This window comes from Ranitomeya imitator, chromosome 2 (genome assembly GCF_032444005.1).
Source record: "Ranitomeya imitator isolate aRanImi1 chromosome 2, aRanImi1.pri, whole genome shotgun sequence".
Taxonomy (NCBI): Eukaryota; Metazoa; Chordata; class Amphibia; order Anura; family Dendrobatidae; genus Ranitomeya; species Ranitomeya imitator.
This window is the reverse complement of record NC_091283.1, coordinates 578,164,736-578,192,257: the sequence shown is the minus strand read 5'-3', so window position 1 is coordinate 578,192,257 and position 27,522 is coordinate 578,164,736. Positions and strand designations below refer to the sequence as shown.

General features: G+C 41.5%; 2 protein-coding genes across 7 annotated transcripts in view; one reads left to right on the top strand and one right to left on the bottom strand.

Annotated features, from left to right (window-relative positions):
- The window catches only part of SLC12A5 (solute carrier family 12 member 5), a 173,514-nt gene extending 167,942 nt beyond the window's left edge, over window positions 1-5,572 (top strand). The window contains exons 24-26 of one of the 2 annotated variants that reach the window (XM_069752192.1): window positions 805-819; window positions 931-1,064; window positions 1,402-2,689. In XM_069752192.1, coding sequence (XP_069608293.1) covers window positions 805-819; window positions 931-1,064; window positions 1,402-1,493 — 241 coding nt within the window. In that variant the 3' untranslated portion in view covers window positions 1,494-2,689. Of the gene's footprint in view, window positions 1-804; window positions 820-930; window positions 1,065-1,401 lie in introns of both variants that reach the window. The other variant, XR_011318419.1, reaches the window with a different exon arrangement.
- Window positions 5,573-7,298: 1,726 nt separating this feature from the next.
- Window positions 7,299-27,522, bottom strand: part of NCOA5 (nuclear receptor coactivator 5) — a 55,155-nt gene continuing 34,931 nt past the window's right edge. For 2 of the 5 annotated variants that reach the window (XM_069752194.1, XM_069752196.1), the window contains 7 exons: window positions 25,558-25,624; window positions 24,197-24,562; window positions 21,221-21,294; window positions 9,997-10,123; window positions 9,688-9,887; window positions 8,448-8,756; window positions 7,303-8,323 (listed from right to left, as the gene is read on the bottom strand). In XM_069752194.1, coding sequence (XP_069608295.1) covers window positions 7,683-8,323; window positions 8,448-8,756; window positions 9,688-9,887; window positions 9,997-10,123; window positions 21,221-21,294; window positions 24,197-24,562; window positions 25,558-25,624 — 1,784 coding nt within the window. In that variant the 3' untranslated portion in view covers window positions 7,303-7,682. Of the gene's footprint in view, window positions 8,324-8,447; window positions 8,757-9,687; window positions 9,888-9,996; window positions 10,124-21,220; window positions 21,295-24,196; window positions 24,563-25,557; window positions 25,625-27,522 lie in introns of all 5 variants that reach the window. The other 3 variants (XM_069752198.1, XM_069752195.1, XM_069752197.1) reach the window with 2 other exon arrangements.

Below are 27,522 nucleotides of genomic sequence, written 5' to 3'. Positions count from 1 at the left end.
TGGTTATACAGGTACGTAGGGGAGGCTGGATCTGTAAAAGATGCAATCAAGAGCTGTTGGAGGCATCAGCTTAGTCTGGTAGTTAATCGAGCACAGCTCCTGAGTTAGGTGTTGGGATTTTTGAAAAGACCCTTGCACTCCCACCAGCTTTTCCAACTGTTGGGTTTGGAGCAAGGATTTGAAACTACATTGATCTAGCGATGAGCATCTGGGTGTGCTTATATATTCTGTTCCGAGTCCGTGCGGCTCCATGATTTGCAGCTGTTGGGCAATCTCCACATGTTGAGGCTATTTGTTACCCAATACCCACGTGTTGAGGCTGTCTAACCTCACATCATGCAGATGAAGAGACTCAAACATAATATATGAGCACAGAGAGATACTCGGATAACATGTTATCCGAGCACGTTCATTCATCTAGTCCTCCTTATAGGATTTCCCCTCCCCCCCATTAAGGATGGCAAGGTGCCAGCTATCATTCATGGCTTAAAAAAAAAAAAAAACCTTGGGAAGACAGATCTCCACTTTATTATAGCTGACTATACGGCCCACAAAGGTTGTATGTATTCTGTCAATTTCCAAAATAGAGATTGAAATAGAAGCCTCAGATTCAGTGAAAACTGTTCAGGTGATAGGACACTTCTAAATATCAACAGCCCATCAACAGATCATGTACAAGTTGTTTACAATCTTTTTTTTTTTATTGAACTCAGTCTACTGCCATGAAGGAGAATATAAAGATTATCCATATTTTCGCTTTATGTAACACTAATTCAGCTTTGTTTCTTATTTTCTTGCAATCAGAGAGTGGGAAAACTTGTAAGTCTTTTTGTTTTGAAAATGTGCTTGTTAAACATCACTGGAGGATCTAATATATTAATAGGCTTGAAAACATATACAAAGTTTCTTATTCAATTTCTTTTTACCCAGGAACCAAACAAATGTTCGGAGGATGCATACAGCTGTGAAACTTAATGAGGTTATTGTCAAGAAATCTCACGATGCAAAACTTGTTCTACTTAATATGCCTGGTCCACCTCGTAATAGGAAAGGCGATGAAAACTGTATCTTTTTCTACGAAATACAGTAAAATTCATCTTTGAAAAGGTAGTAGTTTTTTGGGGGTAAAAATATACTCTTAACATAATGAAACGCGGCAGTCAGTCTCTGTAGCCATGTAATTTATAGCTCAAAATGTGAAGTTTTGCTGATCTTGTACATTACAGAATTGTTTTCTGAACTACAGTGGCTATCTAGTGCTACACAGCATCTGTTCCGTAAATGAGCACTGCATTGTAATTTTCTATATACGGTATATCATTCTTATCGTCATAGGACTAGTTCAATCACAAAATGATCCACTCACAACCATTTCTAAATTTCCTCAACCTCTGCCACCAGATATGGAGTTTTTAGAAGTCCTCACAGAACATCTGGACCGAGTTATGTTGGTTCGTGGTGGTGGACGTGAGGTCATAACCATCTATTCTTGAATACCAGAACCTGGATGAAGTTTTTGCTGCACTTAGCAGGAGCCTTCAAACCTCTCTCCACATTGCAAAAGTATTAAGAGATCAGGAGAGTTGGGAGGAGGCATATGGTCAGTGCTCACAAACTTCACTTGCTTCCATTTCCCTTTAATGCCCTTACATGTGAACTGCAGCACCAGATCTTCCATTCCAGCACAAGTGCAACTGTTCCTCATATCTTCACCAGTGTGCTACTGATGAAGCTGGTTTCCAAATCCTTACATAAGTCTATGTTTCTTAAACTGAGCCGCACTGCTTAAGATGCTATAAATACTGGCCCCTCTGTGCATACTGTGATCCACTGTTACACTAATTTCTCCCCGACACAGACTTGGAGAACACATGGGTTATACAGGCAGAAATCAGAAGATAACTTTCATCTACGCATATTGGATATAAAGACCAGTCATTAGATAAAGCATTGGTGTGACAAGAAAAGGGAAAGAGGGAGTATTCACCAGCATGCTTTACCGTTCCAAATGTTCCTCCCTCCACGCCCTATTCTTGACAGCCGCTCTTTTCTCCTCGGCTTCAGCAATTTGAGCTGTCAGGATTTGGGGTAACAGCAGACAATTATGGTCTTATTCAGACTGCACATGCCCCAGATCAGGAAGAATAAAGCCAAAGTCGCAGAAGAGGCCAAACAAGACATTAAGAGGACCACTCAGCTGTGCAGGAAATCAAGCAAGGGCTGTTATATTGTCTGATGCCGAGGAGCATGTTGCAATAATAATCTGATGCAAAAAGAAAAAGTTTCTGCCTTTTACTCTACCCTTTTGCTCTGTAGTATTGCCTCTGAGGATCTGTGCCAGGACGGTGCACAGTGATTACAAATTTAATACAAAGTGCAAGGGCAACAGTTTGTGTAGATTCAGACTGGTAGCAGGAAAATCAGGGGACCTTTTGGAGACTGTAACTTGCTTTTGCAGTCTCAAATTGCATGGCCTAGGATAGATTCTTTATGTAAAGTTCATTTCACACTAACCCATTCATAAGTCTTTAAGCTGTGATTTTTCTGCTTGCTTCTTTTGTCCTCCTTCTCTGCAATGAAGTGGCTCCCACATAAAGGGAGAATACAAATTTAAAAACTAGTCAAAACCATCTTTAAAACAAAATGATACAAGGCCGGTAATGTTTATGCACTTTTGAAACATTTTATTAAACAAAAAAAAAATTACAAAAAAAAAAAGTCTACATAAAAAACATATAAAAACAGCAACCAAACTATCCACAAACCGGTCTTCCAGAACTGTAATAAATGGGATAAAGGTTGAAACTTTGTTGGGCTTTAATTTTTCAATTGCACGTTTGTTCTTTTTGATGGGCCACTTCATCGTAGTAAGTGCAGTTAATTCAGCATTCACAGTATATAACTATTAAAAAGAGAAACCACAACCCATTCATTTTAGTTGTTTAAATGTTTTCCAGTGCCATTGTTAATAGTGCTGTGACTTTAAGCTGTATGTGGCGTAGGTGTGAAAGAAAAAAAAAAAAACACTCGCCAGTGTACATATATATTTTTTAACTATATAAATATATAAAGAGATTTATTCAGAATGCAGAGTTCTACTGTTTAAAACAAAAGAGTAAAGCATGTACTGCAAAGTTTTATTAATTTCGCATCTGTAGCACATTCAGTCAATATTTTTATAATTGTAATAGCTCAAGCTCCTCATCACTGAGGTATCTTGTAAAGTATATTTAAAATATTGGAAAAGCTATATATGACTTATTTGCTTTTGGTGTTTATATTTTTAGCTTATTCCGGTGCTTTTCATGTATGAAATGAAACTGTAGTGTTTGCAATAAATGTATTCCATTTGTCCTCAAGTTAGTAAAAACCTGCCAAATACAGTAGTAAAATGGTCTCAAACAAAGACTGCAGCATGAAGTCGGTATCTAGAGCAAAATCAAACAACAACCTTTAATAAATACATTTATTCTTTACTAGGTGTGTAACACATGGCTCTCCTCATCATCCCTCCATTTCAATTATAGGCTTGAACTACTTTTGTAATTTGGGCTTTGCAGTTGCATCCATTCTTCTGTACAATGAGAAAAGCAGCAGCCGTGCATTACTGCAACGCAAATTTTGTTTAATTAAGGCGATGTGAGCAACTATGAACATGACGGTGATCATAACTTCGCAAGGTCCAAGCTTTTCTGTGTAAGGCATCTTTTGCAGCAGGGACAGGGTAAATTTTAGCCTGTTTTCACATTTGTACATAAGTGGTCCATGAGTTTTACTATTTGTTCCTTGAAGTGCCTCTAAGAGTGAAAAACTGGCTTTCTTGTGCTCCACTACATAGATCTTAGCAAACAGATGATGTAACAAAGTTAAGAAAATGTGCATTTTTCTCCTATATTCATCTTCCGGTTCTATGTAAATGAGGCTTAATCCTTGTACAAAAAAAGTGTTCATCTTTAATGGAATACTTTGCGTGCCAATTTCCCACCATTTTGAATCCCTTTATTCTATTACAATGAAACCAAGTATTTTTGTTTAAATCCCAGTGCTAAAAGTCTTGAGAATATTACTTTTACAAATTAAGTTAAGGCAGTGTTAAACATACATCACAAACATAAGGTTATTTAGACCAAGAAAGCTCCTAGCATCCAGACTAAACCTGCCCAAAAGGTTATTAGGCTGATGAAGGCATGTTCTTTTGGCCTCAGTCTGGTCAGTATAAACAAAAATTTTTTTCCCCCACACTGGATCCCTATAGGTGACAAATGCTAGAGAATGGCATCCATTGAATGCATTCATCTGATGTATACATTCTAGATTATATTACAAAAGGGGTCATAGAGATCAACATTTATTCATATATAATTAGCTACGTATTCTTGCAAGATAAACAAAAGCAGCACAAAACTGGTTTGCCAGATATCAATCCGATAAAAATGAGAGATTTGAACAAAATCACATTCAAAAGTTAAACTTGTAAGTCGCATCTTTGTTTATATAGAACCAAAAACTACTTTTTAAGCTTTATTTACCCCCTCAAAAAACTGCATTAAATTTAAAATTGCCAATTTCGATTCTGCACTAGAGAAAAAAACAAAAAACAAAAACGAATTGTGCTTCATTGCCAATGAAGTAGCTTGGCTAGGGTTTTGTTTAAAAGGAGCAATTCACGAAGAGGCCAGGATTTACTAAACCTGCTAATAGTGTTCAAATGCACATCTCAGAGTTGGAGCGTGCACATTCTTGCTTCTATGCAGACATATCAGGGACCTTTGAGAAAATAAGAAATATTTTGGTAATAGTTCTATCAACGAAAGGGGGGGGGGGGGAAGCAGGGAGACCTAGTAATGCCTCAGCAAGTGATAAGACTTGAGTAAGCAATTTGCTTTTTCTTTACACGATGACAAATGGCTGAGAAGTCGGTCTTCTCTAAAATCTTCCAATACTATGAGGCTAACTGGCATGTCCTGATTAGCACTTTGGGTGGGAGGTAATAAAGTTCAGTGCTAGTGTGGCAGCTTAGCGATTTCAAACAAGTTGCACTACAAGGGTCAGAATACTAGGTCTGACAACAAGACTTTAGTAAAATGCTCCAACATCTTATTCTCCTGTTAATTTAACTCACTTTGTGCTACCTGTGCAATATACATAAATATAAATATATATATTTCATACTTAGACATATTTAAATGTGTTTTGAAAAGTTCTACCACCAATGTGATTTTACAAGAAACCCTCAACTGCACTCTATGTTTTATGTGACTCCCAGTTACTTGACATGTGCTATTTCCCTAGATGGCTAGTAAATACAAAATGCTTTAATTTTGTCTGTTTATTATGGATATAGATTAAAAATCAGTGTACAAATATTTCTGTTCCAAACCAAATGAATCACTGCTATAGACTGGCTGCTTTCGTTATGTATCTTACAGGACTAGTTTCATGTTTTGTGTAGCTATTTAGTGTGGTTCTCTTTGTGGTTGAATGCTCTTACTTACTCATACAGCTTTAATGTGCCGATTTAATTTGTTTTGAGACTGTCAGCACAAAATGCAATAAACCTAATTTTATTACACCCTTTTGATGTGGTGTTGAAAATGTTATTACACAATTTTAAGTTGTCTTCTGGGAAAACAAAAAATACCAAGAAGTACCCGCTTGTCTGAATGCTCACCAAGTGATGCCACACCAAAGCTCGGAAATATGATTATTTTTTATTATATTGGTGAAGTCTAAATGTTTTTTGATTCATGTTTGAGTACCATGTAAAAGGGCTACATTTCATTTGATTTGTTTCTCCTCTCGCAGATACAGTTAGAGCTCTACATGCCTCTACAAGGCGGAGCTGTAATCACCTACGGTCTTCACATACACAGCTCTGCAACTGTTATAATGCTCAATCTGCTCAAGAAACCAGGAGTGAGGGAGCAAACTCGTAAGCAGCAGGGCATGTGATGTGATTTCATCTCCGTACAAATGGGAAATAACCATGTGTTTAGAGTACAATATTGAGATGTAACACAAGAAACAACAGCAACAGACACATGGTCATGTCAATGCAAGAGAGGAGCTTGCAGGCAATGATAGTACAGGGTGGGCCATGTATATGGATACCCCTAACTAAAATGGAAATGGTTGGTGATATCAACTTCCTGTTTGTGGCACATTAGTACATGGGAGAGGGAAAACTTTTCAAGATGGGTTGTGACCATGGAGGCCATTTTAAAGTCGGCCATTTTGGATCCAACTTTATTTTTTCCAATGGGAAGAGGGTCATGTGACACATCAACCTTATTGAGAATTTCACAAGAAAAACAATAGCGTGCTTGGTTTTAATGTAACTTTATTCTTTAATTTATTTACAAGTTTCTCTTTGTTTACAGCCATTGACCTATAGCAGAGGTTAACACGTGAGGAGCGGATAGAAATGGTGTTGATGTCTGGTGAACGCAGTACCCGGGTCATTGCAGCAGATCTCAATGCAAGACACCCTCGCAAGAAAACGGTCACCATTCCCATGTTATTTAGGTGTATCCATATAAATGGCCCACCCAAAAAAGTTTGCCTCATCACGGAACATAAAGGTCTGTTTAAACTGAGGGTCCTGTTCCAATTTTTTCCCACTCTGCAAATTCAGTGTGCCGATCTGTGTCATCCTCGTTGAGATGCTACAGCAGCTGGATTTTGTAAGGGTGCCATTTGTGAGTAGCTAATATCTGCGCCAAAGGGATGTTCGACTGATGCCAGTTTTCCCCCTCCCATATACTAATGTGCCACAAACAGGAAGTTGATATCACCAACCATTCCCATTTTATTTAGGTGTATCCATATACATGGCCCAGCCTGTATCTTAATGATGAATAGAGTTGAGCGAATTTCTTCGGGTCCCCATTTATACTACAAGCGTTAGCGCTTGCCAAATAAGCAAATAAGCATGTGTCGCGGCTGTGTCACTGTCACAGAACATGCATGGAAAATTTGTTGGGCTCTCCATGCATGTGCTGTGACAATGACAGACGCAACACATGCAGCTGCAGCGCAGATCAACCGCTGTTCCTTCTGCAGCTTATTCGGCAAGCGCTATAGCTTGCCGACTAAGCGGGGACCCGAAGAAATTCGCTCAACTCTAATGATGAACCTTTTTGCAGTTAAACCATTTGCTTACACTTTTTAGAAAATCCAAAAATCTTTTTGACCAAGTGCTATAACTAAAAGATACAAAACCTGAAGCATGAACAAAAGGCAAGTCAATAAAGACAAGAACTCCTGCTCTATATTCTGGAGTCAAGAATTGAGCATATACTTAGCAAACTTATGCTTTTAATAAGGAGTCAAACTTTTTTTTTTTTTAAATAACTTTTACTAAAAAAGTTGAAGACCACAAGAAACAAATTTCATGTAATAAACATGACATTGTAGGGAGTTTTCACAAAACAATTTTAACAATGCAAAATTACTGAGGACTAATGCAGATTAACAAAATAGGAGAATTCTGAAAATAAAAAGTGGGGAATCTGCTTATTAACGAACGCTTATTAACGAACCATTATATAAAGTTTTGCTTTACTAACTGGCTTTATCGTAGAACAAAACAAAAAGGAATATCCATCTGTTTGTATTTTAGAAATGCACTAGTAGGTGACCTCTAGAGGTCAAAACAAGATCGATAAGACCTAATGCATGGTTTAGAAGTGGCGAGGATAAGTGACCAGTGAAGGCTGTTGTGGAGGCCCACTGCGAACTGCTTGAGCAGTCGTCTGACTTACGAAATGGGAAAGTGCAGGTCCACTCTGAATCAATGTGTCCAGAGCTTTCTGCACGCTAGGATTGTCAAAGTTTATGCCTACAGATGCCACTGGTCGTTGGTTAGGTACATTATTTGGAGCTTGTGGACGAAGTTGCCCATACATATTTTGCATTTGAACAGATGGAACAGGCCTGGAAGCTGCACCCCTTACTCCTTCACCTTGAGTCAAAGAGCTAGGATGTTGGTTCACTATGGCCTGAGACCGCTGGACAGATGGACCAAGAGATGCAACATCCATTTGGGCTACTGGGCGTTGTGTAGAGGCTGTAGTGCCATAGCTCTGGCCTGGGGTAGTAGTTGTTGCTCCTGAACTGGTTGGCTTGGAAGTAAGAGAAGAGACTGCTCCACTATTGAACAGACTGAGAATTTTTGCCTGCAGCTCCTGTTGAGATTTGCTTGGAGTTTGAGTGGTTGGAGTACCAGAAGTCAGCGGCTGTGTCATTGTTTGACTGCTTCCAAGGGTCAAAGATCCCTCATGAGAAGGTCCAGAGCTTGCTCCCAAAGGTCTTGAGAGTTGTGCTATAGACGAGAAAAAAAAAAAAAAAAAACACAGAACAGGCACATGTAAGATTGAGAGTTAAAGTACAATTTTAGTAAACTAAAAAACAAAAGTTGCTATGCAGTTAGAACAATCCCTACTTACGTGTTAATGGTTCACCAGATAAAGCCAAAATTCTCTCTTTACGATCTTGTAAATAGAGTATAACTTTTTCTATTTCCTCGGCGGTAACATATCTATTATCTGCAAGCAAGTTAAGCAAGGTCATTATTCCAGGAGGTGGAGGAGCCCTTATTCCTTCCTCCGTACGTTCTCTCAAAATTGCATCTGTAGACAGCTTGGCAGCTTGTCTTGCAACATCTTCACGTTCCTTGTCACGTTTCTCTACTTTATACCGTTCATAGCTTCTTGCCACAAGAACCATGGCATCTGCAAGTGGCATGTTCCGATGCTCTGTAGTGATAATGAAAGTATTTTGTCAAAATAGAAGTTTTTATAGCAGTTCTCAGAAAATGCTAGTGTATACAAATGTATAGAAACAAAAAGCTGAAGTTAAATATACATAGGAAAAACCAGATGCATTCATGTTGTAGATCTCCACGTAAAATGACAGCACTGCAGCCAATAAGTGAGCTCAGGGGTTTGTGTTGTCAACACAGGTACAGCCTGTTATTTTTCAGGTACAGTTATTTGCTGCAGTGCTGTTGATTCGACTTCAGTGCTGTGGACAATAATAGATACCAGGAGCAGCGACGGAAACAGACCTAAAGAGAGTGAGAAAAATGTATGTATGTATGTATGTATGTATGTATGTATGTATGTATGTATGTATGCATGTATGTATGTATGTATTATTTTTTTTTTAACAAAATGCAGCCATCCAGGGAACAGGGGTTTACCCAAAATTGAAAAAGCCATTAACTACTTCAATTCTTTTACATCTGTTTTAAAAGACCAACATTTCTATTGCATTTGCAGGTATCCAAGAAAAGAAAACCGGCCATATATTAGAGCAAAACTAAAATAAGCCCTATACTTATTAACTATGTGGCAGAAATTTTATAGTATGACTGAACAGGATTTGAAGACGAAATGTGACATCTTGCATTCACGTTATCAATACCGGATATGCCGTAACTTCCTGTTGTCAATTAAAAATAAAAGGTAATAAAATAGAAAAAATGTCAATAAGGGAGATTTATGAAACAGTTTTACACTTAGAACTGTGTTTATTGCTCAATCAACAATCACGGAACAACCAACATTTTGTAATTCTGTTCCTAAAAATAAAAAAGTCGTACCTTTTTTTCTTATAGCCTTCATAAAAATCCTCAAAGCTCAAAGACAAACACTGTGTGTTAACTAGAAGCAGATGACATATTACCTTGAGGTGTCCCAAACAAGATATTTACAGTGCAGGAGTGATGAGTCTGATGTTGCGGGGATATAACTATGGCAAAAGGTGTGCCCCCTCTAGTCACATCTTCCAAGACTTGAGATAAAGATACATCTGTATTCAAAAATATCAAGTCTACCAACATGCCCAAGTCACGGACCTTTCTTCCCACTGACTCTGCATATTCCCTAAAAATAAAAATAAAATATAACTAGTTCATTTTAAGCAGAGCTTTAACATAGGAAAAAAAGATTTGGAGAAGAATAAAGTGAATCCAAATGTTCTACATTTTCTTACTTTGACTGCTTGTTTGCAACAACAACCGAGCATTCCACGCGGCGATCCTGTTCTGCTTTTTTTTGAAGGTCATCATAATATTGTCTATATAGCTCCTCTCGTCTACGTTCTTCACGCTTGTATCGGTCTACAAGTAGAACTCAAAACATTAGCTATAGATTCATTGGGTAACATGCAGAAAAACTGAACTATGTAGTAAAGTTGTGCCACAAGCCACCGTTGTTAGGGTATGATTAAGAACCTGAAACAGTTGAAAACGAGTCCGCATTTATTGCCCTTCTGGAACGGATATGTGCACAATGTAAATAAAAAAACACTTTGGGCATTGAAACAGAACAGCAGACCTTTTAGTGTCATGTTTTTGGGCTTGCCGAAAGCACTTGTAGATTGCTGCAGGAGTGGGGAGCTGTGCATTTTTTCATTTAGTTTAATAAGTAGTTATACCAAGGTAAATCAGAAATTAGAACAAAAAGTTTTGTAATCACTGCATTTCCTGGACTTTGGGACACTATTAAGCAATAATACAGCAGTCTTATAGTCTGCCGGTAGCGCCAGATGCCCTTGACTATTCCCATAATGATTTGACAGAGCACTCAAAAGAGCCGAGCCCAAGAGATCTGTGTGACAGTTCAAACTTGTACTGTTCTTTATGGTCTGGAAAATCCATACGAATTGAGTACTCCAGTACCCACACATCGAACCTCAACCTAGTAGTGTAGGGTTACCCCTGAAGCACAGCTCAATCCTACATGAAGAGTCTGCGGCCACATGGCAAGCGATGAGACAGTGGAGATTCACATGTGTCACGTACAGTTTCGGATGTCACTAAAGGAACAAATGCTCCAAAATGAGAGACCAGGTAGCAGCCTTACAAATCTCTTCTATCGAGACATTCACTTTCTCTGCCCAGAAGGTTGCCATGGGCCGCGTGGAATGAGCCCTTTAACCTTCCAGCACTTCCTTGCTTCTTGAGTAGGCTTGAGAAATGGACTGTCTAAATCACCTAGCAATAGTATGTTTTGATGCTCTGCACTAACAACTTCTTCTCGTTCTTTGGATTGGGAAAAAAGGGGGAAGGAAGACTTCCTGTAGTCTTTGGTAAGTTATTTTGGTTTTAAAGGTTACCCTATCACCTAGGATCTGGATAAAAGGCGGGGTTATAGAGCTTGAATATCACGAACTCTTCTGGCTGAAATTAACGCTGCCAGCAGGGCTGTTTTGAAAGAAAGAACCTTAAGGGTTGCTGACTCAATGGCTTCAAATGGCATATCAGTTAAGGCAGTCAAGACCAAATTTAAGTTCGGCGGTACCAAATTTACCTTAGAAATGGGTCTAGATCTTAAAGATGCTTTAATAAATCGTGACACCCATTAAGTTAACTGCCAAATCACAGCTATACAGAGCCCAGAGATCCGACACCTGTACTTTTAGGGCGTGGTGGATAACCAATTCAAGGCCCCTCAGTAAGAACTCCAGAATCTTCCCTATTGGCGACTCTTCCTCCACCCTAGAACCTGGAAAGGATAAAAACTTTCTCCAAGTTCAAGCATATATCGGAATCGTGATTGGTTTCCTACTCTGAAGCAGAGTGGATATAAGCCTAGCGGAAAAGTCTGTGTCCTTTCAAGATCCACGCTGTCAAGTGGAGGCTGGTTACTCATGGATGGAATTTAGGCCCTTGGGAAAAAAAGATTTGGGATTTCTGGTAGGACCCTCAGATTGGACACAGACATCTTCTCAGACAAAAGAAACAAAGTCTCTTGGGCCAGAAGGGGGCAATTAACATGATCCTCGCCTTCTCTGATTTTCCTTATGACCGGGGGAACTGGAGAAACTGGAAGGAAGGTGTATGCCAGGCTGAAATCCCAGGGAAATGAATAGAGTATCTACAGCCAAGGGCTTTTCTGATGGGTTCTGGGAACAGAACTCCTCACCTTCCGATTTAACTTTGTGGCAAACAAATCTACTACCGGGAGGCCCAACATTTGAACGGTGTGAAGGCATCTTGATTTAGTATCCACTCCCCCCTGTCTCAGAGGATTGCGGCTTAGGAAGTCTGCTTTGGTATTTTTCTTCCCTCTAATATGTAGGGGTGTCAGATGATTCCCTGCTACCTGAAACAGATCTGTCACTCTAATCAAATGTTTTTTGACCGAGTCCCCGCCCCTACTCTCCCTGGCAGTTTATGTAAGCCAGAGCTACACGATTGTCAGAAAAGATCTTGACATTATGCCCAGTAGGGATACAATGAACTTGATTATAGCCCACTCCACAGCCAGGTACTCTTGTACATTTGAAGACAAGGCTTTCTCACTTACAGTCCAGAATCCCTGGACCACAACTCTACCTAGACGGGCCCCCCCAACCTGAGGGGCTAGAATCCGTGCTAACATTAACCACCCAAGGAACCCCCTGGACAGGTTTGATACCTCTAACCACCACTGAAGGGATTTCACTGCCCAGTTTTAGCTCCTTCAGGAAAGTATTCAGGGCTTTCAGATTAATAGTCCAGCAGTCTGGTTGGATATCAAAAAGATGGGGGAGTAGAACCCCTTCCCTCTCAGACTTTGGGACTTCCCGGAGGATGGCCTTCCAAACTAGATCCATTTATTTTTGTAGGGTAGACTGAACTGTCTGGGAGGGGTCAGGGTGAACCTTCCCTGAGAAACTGACTAACTCCAACCTCAGACCTGACCTAATCGGGCTGAGGATTCAGTTACTAGCCGAAATGCTTTCCCAGGCAGGAAGAAAGACTCCCCCCTACCTGGACAGGGAGTCATCATTGACTTTCAGCGAGCCTGAGAAGAGGACCTGAACAAGAGTCCCCTACCTCTTCCTATGCGATCCTGACATTTGTCCCAATCTTTAAGAAACTTTCTTCAGACAAATTTTATTTTTCAGAAAGATTGCCTATTGCTAGGCATGGAAAGACAAGGAACCCTATCTTTACATTTCAAGCTTTTTCGAGGATCCCTTTCAGAGCGGAGCCAAAGAGGTACTCTCCCTCACAAGGGATGGAACAAAGTATTGTTCTGGCCTGGATATCTCCTGGCCAACACTTCAGTCACAAAGCCCTATAGGCAGCATTAGAAATGATGGCACATCGTGCCACCAACCTCAGAGTCAGCAGAGGCATTCGCTAGAAAAGCTGCTGCACCTTTCATCTGTGGGTTGGTGGACATCTTTTCTTGCCACCCTGTCCTTCAGCTGCTCCAGCCAGATCATCAATGATTTGGCTGTGCATGTTGCTGCTAAAGACAGCTTCAAGGCACCTGCCGATGTCTCCCAAGTACCCTTACAAAGTGTGCTTACCTATCTAGGGGGCCTCAGTGCCCCCATATCAACAAGCAGAGGCTCTCTCCTGGACGTTTTAGCAATTGCATCATCCAGTCGTGGGGCTTTGTCCCAAAAGGATGAAGAAGGTTCCTTAAATGCGACTTTCTTTTAAAAGAAGGGTGAAGCCTTTCCTTTTTGGCCGCTTCCATTTTTTCTGGACCAGCCCCTGGATCTTATCATTTAATGGAAAAGCACCTCCTCTTCATCTGATCTGGACCACGGAACATCAAATCCTGCACAGACCTCTCAGTCCTAGTGTACACAATGCCCATGGTGGATCGGACTGCTTTCACCAGTCCATCAACTTCATTTAAAAAGGAAAACAATGGTGCCCTCCCCAATCAGAGGAGGAGGATGACTAAGTTGAAATAGGCGTGTCATCGATCTGAAACAAGGGATACATCAGAAACTGGGGAGAGATCTATATCAATTTCCCTTTTCTGCTTCTCTTTCTTAGTCTGGAGTCACACTAGACCGTAATACGGACGAGTGCTATGCGATAAAAAAAATCTTGTTAAAAAAATGGGGAAGAATTTGTGTCTACAGAGATGAATTAAGAGTTTCTATATCAAAACTCAAATTATATATTCATATAGTAGATATACATTGTAATACAGATTGTTAATTTTGTATGAAGACTTATATTACACACAAAAAATGAAGTGTCCTCAGAGCACCAATGGCATGGTCAAAAAAGCAGCAAATTATTTTTAATACTTCATTAGCATACTCCGCTCTCCCCTTCTGCTTCATTGGCAAGGCACGCTTGCCCAAAGCAAGCACCGCTCGAATAGAATCCACAGCCCTGCACAAGCGCTCGGTCTCAACTAGTGATGAGTAAATTTGATCGGGTCAGGGCTTATTTGGCAAGCTACATGTGTCGCAGCTTTGTGACAGTCACGACCCATGCATGGAGAGCCCAACAAACAGGCTGGTACACAGCCGCGACACATGCAGCTGCAGAGCCGAACAGCTGATCAGACGTCGCTATCCAGGTAGCCGAGTTCCCTCTGCAGCTTATTCAGTAAGCGCTACAGCTTGCTGAATAAGCCCTGACTCTTTCAAATTCGTTCATCTCTAGTCACAACCAGAGCGGTGAAGTTGGAATAACATTGATAGACTCCTAAAATATATAATAAATAGGGTACAGTAGTACAATGCAGGATCTGCTGAATATTTCTTCATAAGAATTTGGGAAAGTTATGAAATGTCCTATTGTGTTATGAAATGTCCTATTATGAAATGTCTGTTGTGTTCCTGATCTAAGGATGTGGGCTTTTAGTAGAGATGAATCTGTGCTGCACTTTATGCACATGCTCAGTAGTGACCAGTCGGGATGCTTGGCTTACTGACTCCACAGCCCTGCTCACAGTACACAAGGGGGATGGCAAAGAACTTCTTATTTTTATTGTATTTCTGTAAATAAATTAGCATAAAAGCTAAAAAAAAAAGTTACATTTATACTCCAGGTATGATTTCTGAGAGAAAAAAAAGTTTCCTTAACCCATTCCCGACCCATGACGCCACGTAGGCGTCATGAAAGTCGGTGCCAATCCAACCCATGACGCCTATGTGGGGTCATGGAAAGATCGCGTCCCTGCAGGCCGGGTGAAAGGGTTAACTCCCATTTCACCCGATCTGCAGGGACAGGGGGAGTGGTAGTTTAGCCCAGGGGGGGTGGCTTCACCCCCTCGTGGCTACGATCGCTCTGATTGGCTGTTGAAAGTGAAACTGCCAATCAGAGCGATTTGTAATATTTCACCTATTATAACGGGTGAAATATTACAATCCAGCCATGGCCGATGCTGAAATATCATCGGCCATGGCTGGAAATACTAATGTGCCCCCACCCCACCGATCGCCCCCCGATCTGGCCGGTACACTGTTCCGGCTCCCCTCCGTCCAGTGCTCCGCTACCCCCCGTGCTCTTGTCCGCTCCCCCCGTGCTCCAATCACCCCCCCCCCCCCCGTGCTCCAATCACCCCCCCTGCACTCCGATCCACCCCCCGGTGCTCCGTTCCACCCCCCCGGTGCTCCATTCCAGCCCCCCCGTGCTCCATTCCAGCCCCCCCGTGCTCCATTCCACGCCCCCCGTGCTCCGATCCCCCCCCCCATCATACTTACCGATCCAGTCGGGGTCCCGTCAGTCTTCTCCCTGGGCGCCGCTATCTTCCAAAATGGCGAGCGCATGCGCAGTGCGCCCGCCGAATCTGCCGGCCGGCAGATTCGTTCCAAAGTGCATTTTGATCACTGAGATATAATCTATCTCAGTGATCAAAATAGAAAAAATAATAAATGACCCCCCCCCCCCCCCTTTTGTCACCCCCATAGGTAGGGACAATTAAAAAAAATAAAGAAATTTTTTTTTTTTCCACTAATGTTAGAATAGGGTTAGGGTTAGGGGTAGGGTTAGGGGTAGGGGTAGGGGTAGGGCTAGGGTTTTGGTATGTGCACACGTATTCTGGTCCTCTGCGGATTTTTCCGCTGCGGATTTGATAAATCCGCAGTGCTAAACCGCTGCGGATTTACCGCGTTTTTTTCTGCGCATTTCACTGCGGTTTTACAACTGCGATTTTCTATTGGAGCAATTGTAAAACCGCTGCGGAATCCGCAGAAAGAAGTGACATGCTGCGGAATGTAAACCGCTGCGTTTCCGTGCAGTTTTTCCGCAGCATGTGTACAGCGATTTTTGTTTCCCGTAGGTTTACATTGAACTGTAAACTCATGGGAAACTGCTGCGGATCCGCAGCGTTTTCCGCAGCGTGTGCACATACCTTTAGAATTAGGCTATGTGCACACGGTGCGGATTTGGCTGCGGATTGGCCGCTGCGGATTCGCAGCAGTGTTCCATCAGGTTTACAGTACCATGTAAACGTATGAAAAACCAAATCCGCTGTGCCCATGGTGCGGAAAATACCGCGCGGAAACGCTGCGTTGTATTTTCCGCAGCATGTCAATTCTTTGTGCGGATTCCGCAGCGTTTTACACCTGTTCCTCAATAGGAATCCGCAGGTGAAATCCGCACAAAAAACACTGGAAATCCGCGGAAAATCCGCAGGTAAAACGCAGTGCCTTTTACCCGCGGATTTTTCAAAAATGGTGCGGAAATATCTCACACGAATCCGCAACGTGGGCACATAGCCTTAGGGTTAGGGTTGGAATTAGGGTTGTGATTAGGGTTATGGCTACAGTTGGGATTAGGGTTAGGGGTGTGTTGGGGTTAGTGTTGGAGGTAGAATTGAGGGGTTACCACTGTTTAGGCACATCAGGGGTCTCCAAACGCAACATGGCCCCACCATTGATTCCAGCCAATCTCGTATTCAAAAAGTCAAATGGTGCTCCCTCACTTCCGAGCCCTGACGTGTGCCCAAACAGTGGTTTACCCCCACATATGGGGTACCAGCATACTCAGGACAAACTGCGCAACAATTACTGGGGTCCAATTTCTCCTGTTACCCTTGTGAATCTAAAAAAATGCTTGCTAAAACATAATTTTTGAGGAAAGAAAAATGATTTTTTATTTTCACGGCTCTGCGTTGTAAACGTCTGTGAAGCACTTGGGGGTTCAAAGTGCTCACCACATATCTAGAGAAGTTCCTTGGGGGGGTCTAGTTTCTAAAATGGGGTCACTTGTGGGGGTTTCTACTGTTTAGGCACACCAGGGGCTCTGCAAATGCAACGTGACACCCGCAGACCATTCCATCAAAGTCTGCATTTCAAAAGTCACTACTTCCCTTCTGAGCCCCGACGTGTGCCCAAACAGTGGTTTACCCCCACTCATGGGGTATCAGCGTACTCAGGAGAAACTGGACAACAACTTTTGGGGTCAAATTTCTCCTGTTACCCTTGGGAAAATAAAAAATTGCAGGCTAAAAGATCATTTTTGAGAAAATAATTTTTTATTTTTATTTTCATGACTCTGCGTTATAAACTTCTGTGAAGCTCTTGGGGGTTCAAAGTCCTCACCACACATCTAGATAAGTTCCTTGGGGGGTCTAGTTTCCAAAATGGGGTCACTTGTGGGGGAGCTCCAATGTTTAGGCACACAGGGGCTCTCCAAACGCGACATGGTGTCCGCTAACAATTGGAGCTAATTTTCCATTCAAAAAGTCAAATGGCGCGCCTTCCCTTCCGAGCCCTGCCGAGTGCCCAAACAGTGGTTTACCCCCACATGTGAGGTATTGGTGTACTCAGGAGAAATTGCCCAACACATTTTAGGATCCATTTTATCCTGTTGCCCATGTGAAAATGAAAAAATTGAGGCTAAAAGATTTTTTTTGTGAAAAAAAAGTACTTTTTCATTTTTACGGATCAATTTGTGAAGCACCTGGGGGTTCAAAGTGCTCACTATTCATCTAGATAAGTTCCTTGGGGCGTCTAGTTTCCAAAATGGGGTCACTTGTGGGGGAGCTCCAATTTTTAGGCACACGGGGGCTCTCCAAACGTGACATGGTGTCCGCTAAAGAGTGGAGCCAATTTTTGATTCAAAAAGTCAAATGGCGCTCCTTCCCTTCCAAGCCCTGCCGTGCGCCCAAACAGTGGTTTACCCCCACATATGAGGTATCAGCGTACTCAGGACAAATTGGACAACAACTTTCGTGGTTCAGTTTCTCCTTTTACCATTGGGAAAATAAAAAAATTGTTGCTAAAAGAATTTTTGTGACTAAAAAGTTAAATGTTCATTTTTCCCTTCCATGTTGCTTCTGCTGCTGTGAAGCACCTGAAGGGTTAATAAACTTCTTGAATGTGGTTTTGAGTACCTTGAGGGGTGCAGTTTTTAGAATGGTGTCACTTTTGGGTATTTTCAGCCATATAGACCCCTCAAACTGACTTCAAATGTGAGGTGGTCCCTAAAAAAAATGGTTTTGTAAATTTCGTTGTAAAAATGACAAATCGCTGGTCAAATTTTAACCCTTATAACTTCCTAACAAAAAAAAATTTTGTTTCCAAAATTGTGCTGATGTAAAGTAAACATGTGGGAAATGTTATTTATTAACTATTTTGTGTCACATATCTCTCTGGTTTAACAGAATAAAAATTCAAAATGTGAAAATTGCGAAATTTCCAAAATTTTCGCCAAATTTCCGTTTTTATCACAAATAAACGCAGAATTTATTGACCTAAATTTACCACTAACATGAAGCCCAATATGTCACGAAAAAACAATCTCAGAACCGCTAGGATCCGTTGAAGCGTTCCTGAGTTATTACCTCATAAAGGGACACTGGTCAGAATTGCAAAAAACGGCAAGGTCTTTAAGGTCAAAATAGGCTGGGTCATGAAGGGGTTAAAGTGGTTTTCCACTACTCGGACAATCCCTTCTCAATCTGTAGGTTTCCCCCTTTTAAAATAACACATTCTCACAAACAGTGCCGTTCCAGCGGTGTTTTCACCGTCTCTTCCGGCGATTGCATGTGAGGTCACGTGAACCCAGCAGAGCAGTCAGCAACCAATTCACAATTTCAGCCTTAGGACAAATCGCTTACATCATGAGGACTTGAGCGCTGCTGCTCTTCCTTCGGATGTATGGGATAAGTCCAAAGGTGGGGAGAGTGAAGCAGCCGCTGAATGGCCACAGGGTTCAAGTGACTTAAGGTACCGTCACACTAAGCGACGCTGCAGCGATACCGACAACGATCCGGATCGCTGCAGCGTCGCTGTTTGGTCGCTGGAGAGCTGTCACACAGACAGCTCTCCAGCGACCAACGATGCTGGTAACCAGGGTAAACATCGGGTAACTAAGCGCAGGGCCGCGCTTAGTAACCCGATGTTTACCCTGGTTACCATCGTTAAAGTAAAAAAACAACCACTACATACTTACCTACCGCTGTCTGTCCCCGGCGCTCTGCTTCTCTGGTCTGAACGTGAGCACAGCGGCCGGAAAGCAGAGCGGTGACGTCACCGCTCTGCTTTCCAGCTGCCCGGCGCTCACAGCCAGTACAGGAGGAGTGCAGAGCACAGCGCTGGAGGACAGACAGCGGTAGGTAAGTATGTAGTGTTTGTTTTTTTTACTTTTAGGATGGTAACCAGGGTAAACATCGGGTTACTAAGCGCGGCCCTGCGCTTAGTTACCCGATGTTTACCCTGGTTACCAGCGAAGACATCGCTGAATCGGTGTCACACACACCGATTCAGCGATGTCTGCGGGAGATCCAGCGACGAAATAAAGTTCTGGACTTTCTTCCCCGACCAGCGACATCACAGCAGGGGCCTGATCGCTGCTGCCTGTCACACTGGACGATATCGATAGCGAGGACGCTGCAACGTCACGGATCGCTAGCGATATCGTCTAGTGTGACGGTACCTTTAGACTTATGTGATCACCTGGTGACAGTTCTGACACAGCTGGAATGGCGCTAGCCTCAAAGGAGAGTATAAATGTTATGTTAAAAGGAGGGAAACTTACAGATTGAGATGCGGTTGTCCCAGTAGTGGACAACCCCTTTAATGTCGCAATGCACATTAGATGGCTGTAGGCCAAGTGATAATTCAACTGAATGCCTTCTTAGATAATTTTCCTAAAGGAGAGGTCAGTGTGGATCAGAATGCTCCTGTGTTTTCTGTGGGAAAGCTATCAGCTGACAATAACAATGCAAACATCAGTCCTAAATCAGACATACGTGATTGAAATCTCCCACATCAGTTGGCCAATGCCCCATACACAATAGACCGTCAAAACAGTCAATATCAGTAGGTCCGACGGACACCAGTCTAATGTGTAAGAACCAGATAACTGGTATCTAAAAAGTTTAAGATGAAATTGAGTCAAATGAAGATCTATACATGCATCAATGAGGGCTGAATCTCCTGGAGCCTTGCTTAAGACTTTCCCCAAACACAGCAGCAAAAAGACTGGTCTCTTTTACAAGAAGGATGTCAAATAGTTTTAAAATCTATCAAAGATGCTTTGCAAATCAAACATAGCTGAATTTTAAATCTGGAAAAGAACCAAAGAAGGTTTTCAATGTCTCAACACCAAGTTGTTATGTGCAGCTCAGCCAGTTTTGCTATTAGGCAGTCTTTTATTATGTCCCTCAGTTTTTTTATTACCTCCCACAATGGGTCGAAAGAAGCTTAAAATGGAAGAGAAATCCCGTGCCTTGACTCTGCTCGAGAAGGGGGATTCGGTGATTGCTGTAGCTAGAGATCTGGGAGTGTCAAGAGAAGCAATTTATCAACTGAAGCGGTCGGCGGCATCATTGCCTCCTGGGATGGTACCGCAGAGGAAGTCAGGCTCTGGCGCACCTAAGAAGACTTCACCAAGGACTGATAAGCTTCTGAAGCGTGAAGTGATGTCACATCCTTCTATAACTGCTGTTGAACTAAAAAACAAGTACCCTATGCTCCTCCAGAACATCGCAACTAGCCACCGCCTACAGAAGGACCTGGGTCTACCAAGTTGCCGTGCCACAAAGAAGCCCCTGCTCACAGCAGCAATGAAGAAGAAAAGGCTTGCCTTTTGAAAGAAATATCAAGATTGGACATCTGAAATGTGGAAGAAAGTGATGTTTAGTGATGAGAGCACTTTCAGGCTGGTCAGGGGAGGCTCAAAGGTTGTGCGTCGTCCGAGTACCGTGTCACGGTATGACCCAAAATATACAGTACTAAAGGAGGTGCTGAAGACACTGTGGGTAAACATGGACTCCACATACTTAGCCAGCCTTGCTGAATCCATGCCTAAACGACTGCAGATGGTGATAAAATGTAAGACATGACAAAATACTAATTATAATAAAATATCCACAATAAAACACTTGAATCCACTTGAATACTAAGATTTTGTGGTTTCATTGAACTTGTAAAGATTTTTTTTGCCGGCACTGTATCATTCTTGCAAACCAAATGTAGTCTAGAACAGGCTTTGGGGGGGGGGGGGGGAATTGCATACCATCTGGTTGTCTGTCGAGAGGCTCTCTATAACGATCCAAGTAGTCTTCCCGCTTTTGGTGGTAATCATCATTTCTGAAAGATTAAAAGCAAATGAAAAAAAACTTTAAAAAGACTACAAATTTTGAGAAACTGTCTCAGATCGATTACATATTTCTTATGAAATGTGTTGGTTAAGTTTAGCCAAAAAGGGTTATGCATATATTCATTTGTGTCTAGGTACTCCATACACATTTTGCTTAAAATGATTTTCAAATTTCATATAGAGAGAGTGGACCCCAAATGTTTAGTCATGTAAAATAAAATCATATAGCAGTCACCCTCCCCATATCCAGCATCGGTTGTTTGACATTGCTCCGGTATCAGTGTTTTGGCTGCAGCAGTGACGTCACATGGACAGTTCACTGAAGGAAGTTAGTCACTGAATTCAGCAGCTTGTGGCACCTACATCGTCTGAGCCACAGAACTCGGTTATTAAATGCAGCAATAACTGTTGGCGCAACGTCACCGTTGCAAGCCAAAACACTAGGGTGGAGGTAGAGAACTGGCATTCTACTGTAGAAGGTCGAGTACCACCAGATTTTATTATTTTACATGACAAGAACCATTTGGGGTCCATTTTTCTAAACATGGGAGTGAAAAAACAGCAAATTCCATTGTAAATGGGATTACCGTATATACTCGAGTATAAGCCGAGATTTTCAGCCCAAATTTTTGGGCTGAAAGTGCCCCTCTTGGCTTATACTCGAGTCAAGGTGGGTGGCAGGGTCGGCGGGTGAGGGCGCTGAGGCATACTTACCTAGTCCTGGCGCTCCCCCTGCCGTCCCACGGTCTTCTGTGCTGGAGCGTCTTCCCCTCTTCAGCGGTCACGTGGGACCGCTCATTAAAAAAATGAATAGGCGGCTCCACCTCCCATAGGGGTGGAGCCGCGTATTAATTTCTCTAATCAGCGGTGCCGGTGACCGCTGACAGGAAGAGGCTGCGGCACCGAAGACCAGGCAGAGGGAGCGTCAGGATCGCTGGGACCAGGTAAGTATGTAATATTCACCTGTCCGCGTTCCAGCTGCCGGGCGTCGCTCCATCTTCCCGGCGCCTCCATCTTCCCGGCGTCTCTGCGCTCTGACTGTTCAGGTCAGAGGGCGCGATGACGCATATAGTGTGCGCGGCGCCCTCTGCCTGATCAGTCAGAGCAGAGACGCCGGGAAGATGGAGGCGCCGGGACCGGACGCTGGGAGCTGCAAACAAGAGAGGTGAGTATGTGTTTTTTTTTTTTGTTATTGCAGCAGCAGCAGCAGCAGCACAGATTTATGTGGAGCATCTATGGGGAAATATGAACGCTGCAGAGCACTGTATATGGGGCACAGCTATGGGGCACAATGAACGGTGCAGAGCACTGTATATGGGGCACAGCTATGGGGCACAATGAACGGTGCAGAGCACTGTATATGGGGCACAATGAACGGTGCAGAGCACTATATGGCACAGCTATGGGGAAATAATGATCTATTTTTATTTTTGAAATTCACCGGTAAATGCTGCATTTCCACCCTAGGCTTATACTCGAGTCAATAAGTTTTCCCAGTTTTTTGTGGCAAAATTAGGGGGGGTCGGCTTATACTCGGGTCGGCTTATACTCGAGTATATACGGTAAGTTTATACCCAGAATCAACTGTAAAGTAAATCTCAATCTGTGAAACAGATCACCAAGAACTAAGGCTGGTTTCACATTTGCATTTTTTTGCCGCTGCGTTTGTAACGCATAAAAACACATGTTTTCCTATATTTAACATTAAAAACGCATGCGTTTTTTTTGTACGTGTTTGACGACGCATGCGTCTTTTTGTCGCTTGCGGCTTGGCGCGGAAATGCAACATGTAGTAATTTCTAGAGGCTTTTTTGCCGCAAAAAAATGCATGTGTTCGATTGCGTTTTCATAGAGAAAAACAAGTCTAGACACTGATAAGCCACCCCCCACCATCAAGGTGATAAAGGTATCCAAACCCTAACCCTAGCCCTAACCCCAAAGGGATCCAAACCCTAACCCTAACCCCAAAGGGATCCAAACCCTAACCCCAAAGGGATCCAAACCCTAACCCCAAAGGGATCCAAACCCTAACCCTAATGGGAAAATGGAAATAAATACTTTTTTATTTTTTAATTTTTCCCTAACTAAGGAGTTGATGAAAGGGGTTTGATTTCTATTTATAAGGGGTTTTCTAGTGGATTTTTATGATTGGCAGCTGTCACACACTGAAAGATGCTTTTTATTCCCAAAAATATTTTTTGCGTTACCACATTTTGAGAGCTACAATTTTTCCATATTTTGGTCCACAGAGTCATGTGAGGTCTTGTTTTTTGCGGGACTTTTTATTGGTAACATTTTCGGGCACGTGACATTTTTGATTGCTTTTTTATTCCGATTTTTGTGAAGCAGAATGAACAAAAACCAGCTTGTGAAATTTCTCATCATGCGTACCAAAAGCTCAAACGCAGGAAAAAAACGCATGTAAACGCATACAAAAGCGGCGTTTTTTAACCGCATGCGAAAACGCATGCGTCTAAAAAACGCAGCGTTTGTACGCATTTACATGCGTTTTTTTTCACCACATGCGGATGCGTTTAAAAACGCTGCAGATTTAAACGCAAATGTGAAACCAGCCTAAGTGGATATATTGTGGCGTGAAACACTTATTACAAGCCAGGAAGTGTATAAAATCTCCATAGTACACACCTGTGCAAGGCAAGATTGCACCTTGTGCAGGCATCTACTACGGAGGACAGAGAATGAACTTCAATCCAATATTGCAGCCAGCATGCAGCCAGCGGGTAAGGAAAGGGTGAATCAAAAACCCCCAAACCCCGCCTCCATGGCTGAAGATTGTTCCCTCCAAATTCAGGTGACAGTGTCCCTTTAATATCTACACAGAATAGGTTTTAATCTATATAAAAAAATAAAAATCTCTAGACCAGCTCATACCTGTATGGAGTTTTTGAGTCACGGACCTCTCTATAACGGTCATACAGTGACTCTCTAACTTCTCTTGTATCACGGGAGGGATCGCGAAAATCTCTTGAATCACGGGGGTCTCTATAGTCTCTAGGATCACGGCTATCTCTCAGATCTCGGCTATCCCTTGAACTATGACCATCCCTTAAGTCTCCATCACGAGCATCTCTGAAGTCTTTGTGATCCCTAAAGTCTCTTGATCCTTGTCCATCTCGTGAGTCCCGAAAAGATCGAAAATCTCTCTCTCTTTGTTCTCTGCTGTCTCTCCTTGGGCTGGATCTGAGAGGAGATCGGTCACGTCTTGACTCCAAAGTATCACCATATCCATACAATTCTCTGGAGCGCCAAAAAACAAAGTTATTAGTATTGCATAACTATTCATAATACAACACTTTCACTTGTGCCAACTCCTCCCTCCACCCAAAATAAAAGCCTTCTGACTTTGACCAGAATGTAAAAGTACATATAGACAAGAATACAACTCCTATGCTTTGGACTTCCACAATAGTCACTGCAATAGTCAGAGAGGTTACTTTAACAGCCATAAACTTTGTAATGAAGAGTTGTTTATTTTGGCAACTTGTGGAGTAAAATCACAACACACAAAAATGAAATGACTATCGGGTTTTTTTTTTGTTTTTTTTTTAGAGCTGCACATTCATTTACGCTCACGGCTTTAAACAAAATAATACAAAGTAGACATTTTTATGCTGTTAAGTGCTGCATCAGGAAAGAAAAGCTCAAAATCGAAATTCCAAAAAGACAGAATTTAACCCCTGTCTGGACTCCAGTAAATTGCGATTGTAAGTTGCTGTTCCTTTAAGTCCACTGTTCAGAATCAGGAGTAAAATTTTGCGTAATGTTACAACCCATTTGATAAAATATATGTAGCAAATTGAAGTTATGCTTGCGTGCGGTTTCGGTTTACTTTTTTAAGAAAGGAGTCATTTCAAAGAGAGAAACTGATGGCTTTAATATGAAGAGAGTTTGAGTAAAAGAAAACTAAGAAAAGAGTCTGACTTAAGTAGGATTTTAAAATGTGATTTTGTGGGTTTTTTGTTTGACGTTTGCGGCTTTTTTTTTTTAAATTTATTATTTTGATAAAGTTTTTTTTTCTCTTTTTTATAACCACCCACTTAGCGCAGGGTGAACGCAAAAAGATTATTCAAGGATTTGCTGTAGTCTTGTGACACTGGCAAACGGCTTGTAAATAGCTGGTGCATAAGAAGTGTAAAGTCATCCGGGAACTTAACTATTAAACGATGGTGGAAAAAGACTGATCCAGGAAATCCAACCAACAGAAGACCAAGTTTGGCCCTTGTTTACTTTACCTTCGTGGTGGGCTTGGCCTGGATGAAGCTTTATGCATATTCCTTCTCTCCGCTGCCTTGTTAATATCTGAAAAGCACAATTAACCCATCTATTCAATAACTTGAAAGTAATCACAATAACCAACATAATTCTAGAAAGAAAAATAAACTACCACCATGGAGGAATTTAAATAGAAGGAACTTTATTTGGAGCCCAAGTAACATTACCTACACTACTACATAACATTTTCTATAAGCCATCATTACCAATTCGCATTTTGATAAACATGTGATCACTCCCCCCCCACATGTATTTTAGTGCATATTCCACATTAAAATTCGCCCTCAAATAGCCGCTTATTGATTTCAATGGGAAATCCGTAAACCTGCAGAATTTTTCTACACAGATTTAAAGATTAGTCATGGAAAAAGTGGAATTAGCAACACAAGTGTAATTTATTAAAAGTTTCTGTCTGGCAGAAAGCGCAAAACTTACTATTCAAGATGAACAGGACTGATCTTCAAGTGAACTGCAAAATGTCATACGGCAAGGCCATTTCTGATTTTTCCAGCACCATTATACTGTGTGTGAAAGTAGACCGTTCCAGTAGAGAGAACAGAGAGCAGGCCTTTTAAACGCCACAAGCAGATTGTAATTATCGTTATTGTAAGTCAATATATTAACATCTAGACTTAGATTTCCATGATTTCAGTTTTTAATATGCCATGAAAATCTCAACTGTATACTAGAAGAATCAGCAGAACAATCTTATAATTGAAAAAAAATTTAGGTAACAGAGTGCCTGCAAGACTCAAGAGCCGACCAAAGCACTCCACAAAGGAAAACCACCAGAGGTTTTTACTAAACGCAAAATATCCAACGTTTCAAGCTAAATGAGTCATTGTCAAGCTTTAGAAAGGACAACTTGAGTTTGAAATGTTGAATGAGTGGTAAAGGTTGAAAATTCACTTAGTTGATTTTCATTATGGAGTACTGTGATCATCTCTATGCGGATTAGATGGAAAATGTTCATTTTTGACAGTACACTTATTTCCAACCAGTTGAATGCAATACAAAACTGAGAAAGGACAAGAAATCCTGTTCACAACTGTTGAGATGACTGCTATAATTGCGCTACAGTTCTAGCTTCATGTTTCCATTAAGAACTTTACTTTATGACAGCTTTGTTAAATTACGGTATCTTCAAATATTGGTTTCTTTAGTTCCTCTTCGATGATTTTTTTTGAAGTTTGCGAGCTTACAATTGACAAAAATATTTCCGTTTCAACAAATTCATAGTTGCATATAAAATGTGCTGCTTTTAGCCTCCATTTACATGAAATTCCCCCTTGATAAAGTGAGGCGAAACGAGAGTAGAAATGTTCCATCACCACAAGTTCTGCTTGGATATCCTACCATTATGTTGCATTTTTATGTTGCCACCGATACTGACCATCTTCAGTGCTAGGTTTCTCGTGTATACAGTTTAGTACATACAGTATAGAGGGGGATTTGCTACTTACGCTATAGAGGATTAGGCCAGTTAATATTTGTAGCCTTTACCCCCTCTATTTTTGCATATTCCTCCCTTGATGCTTATATATGCACATATTACCGGATGATCAGCAGGAATCTGAAGCATACGGTAATTTAAATTACCGTGTATTGTGTATGTCTCCCAATTTCATATTATTAAAAAAAAAGAGAAGATCACATTGTATATATTTTGGTTGTCCAAATTGCTTTTTGGTTTAGTATAATCTGTTGGAATTTGGGGTAATGACTGTACGCTTCACATTTTTTGTCAGGTATTTTTAAGCAAAGTTAACAATTGACCATGAAAAGAAGTAAAAAAAAAAAAACCTAATAAATGAAGCCTCAATTTTTTTCTAAGTTTGCTAGCTTTTGTTTTTATAAATATTTTGCTTCAAGTTTGTTTTTTATAAATTTTGTTTCAATTACTGCGTTGTTGTTTTTTTTTTTTT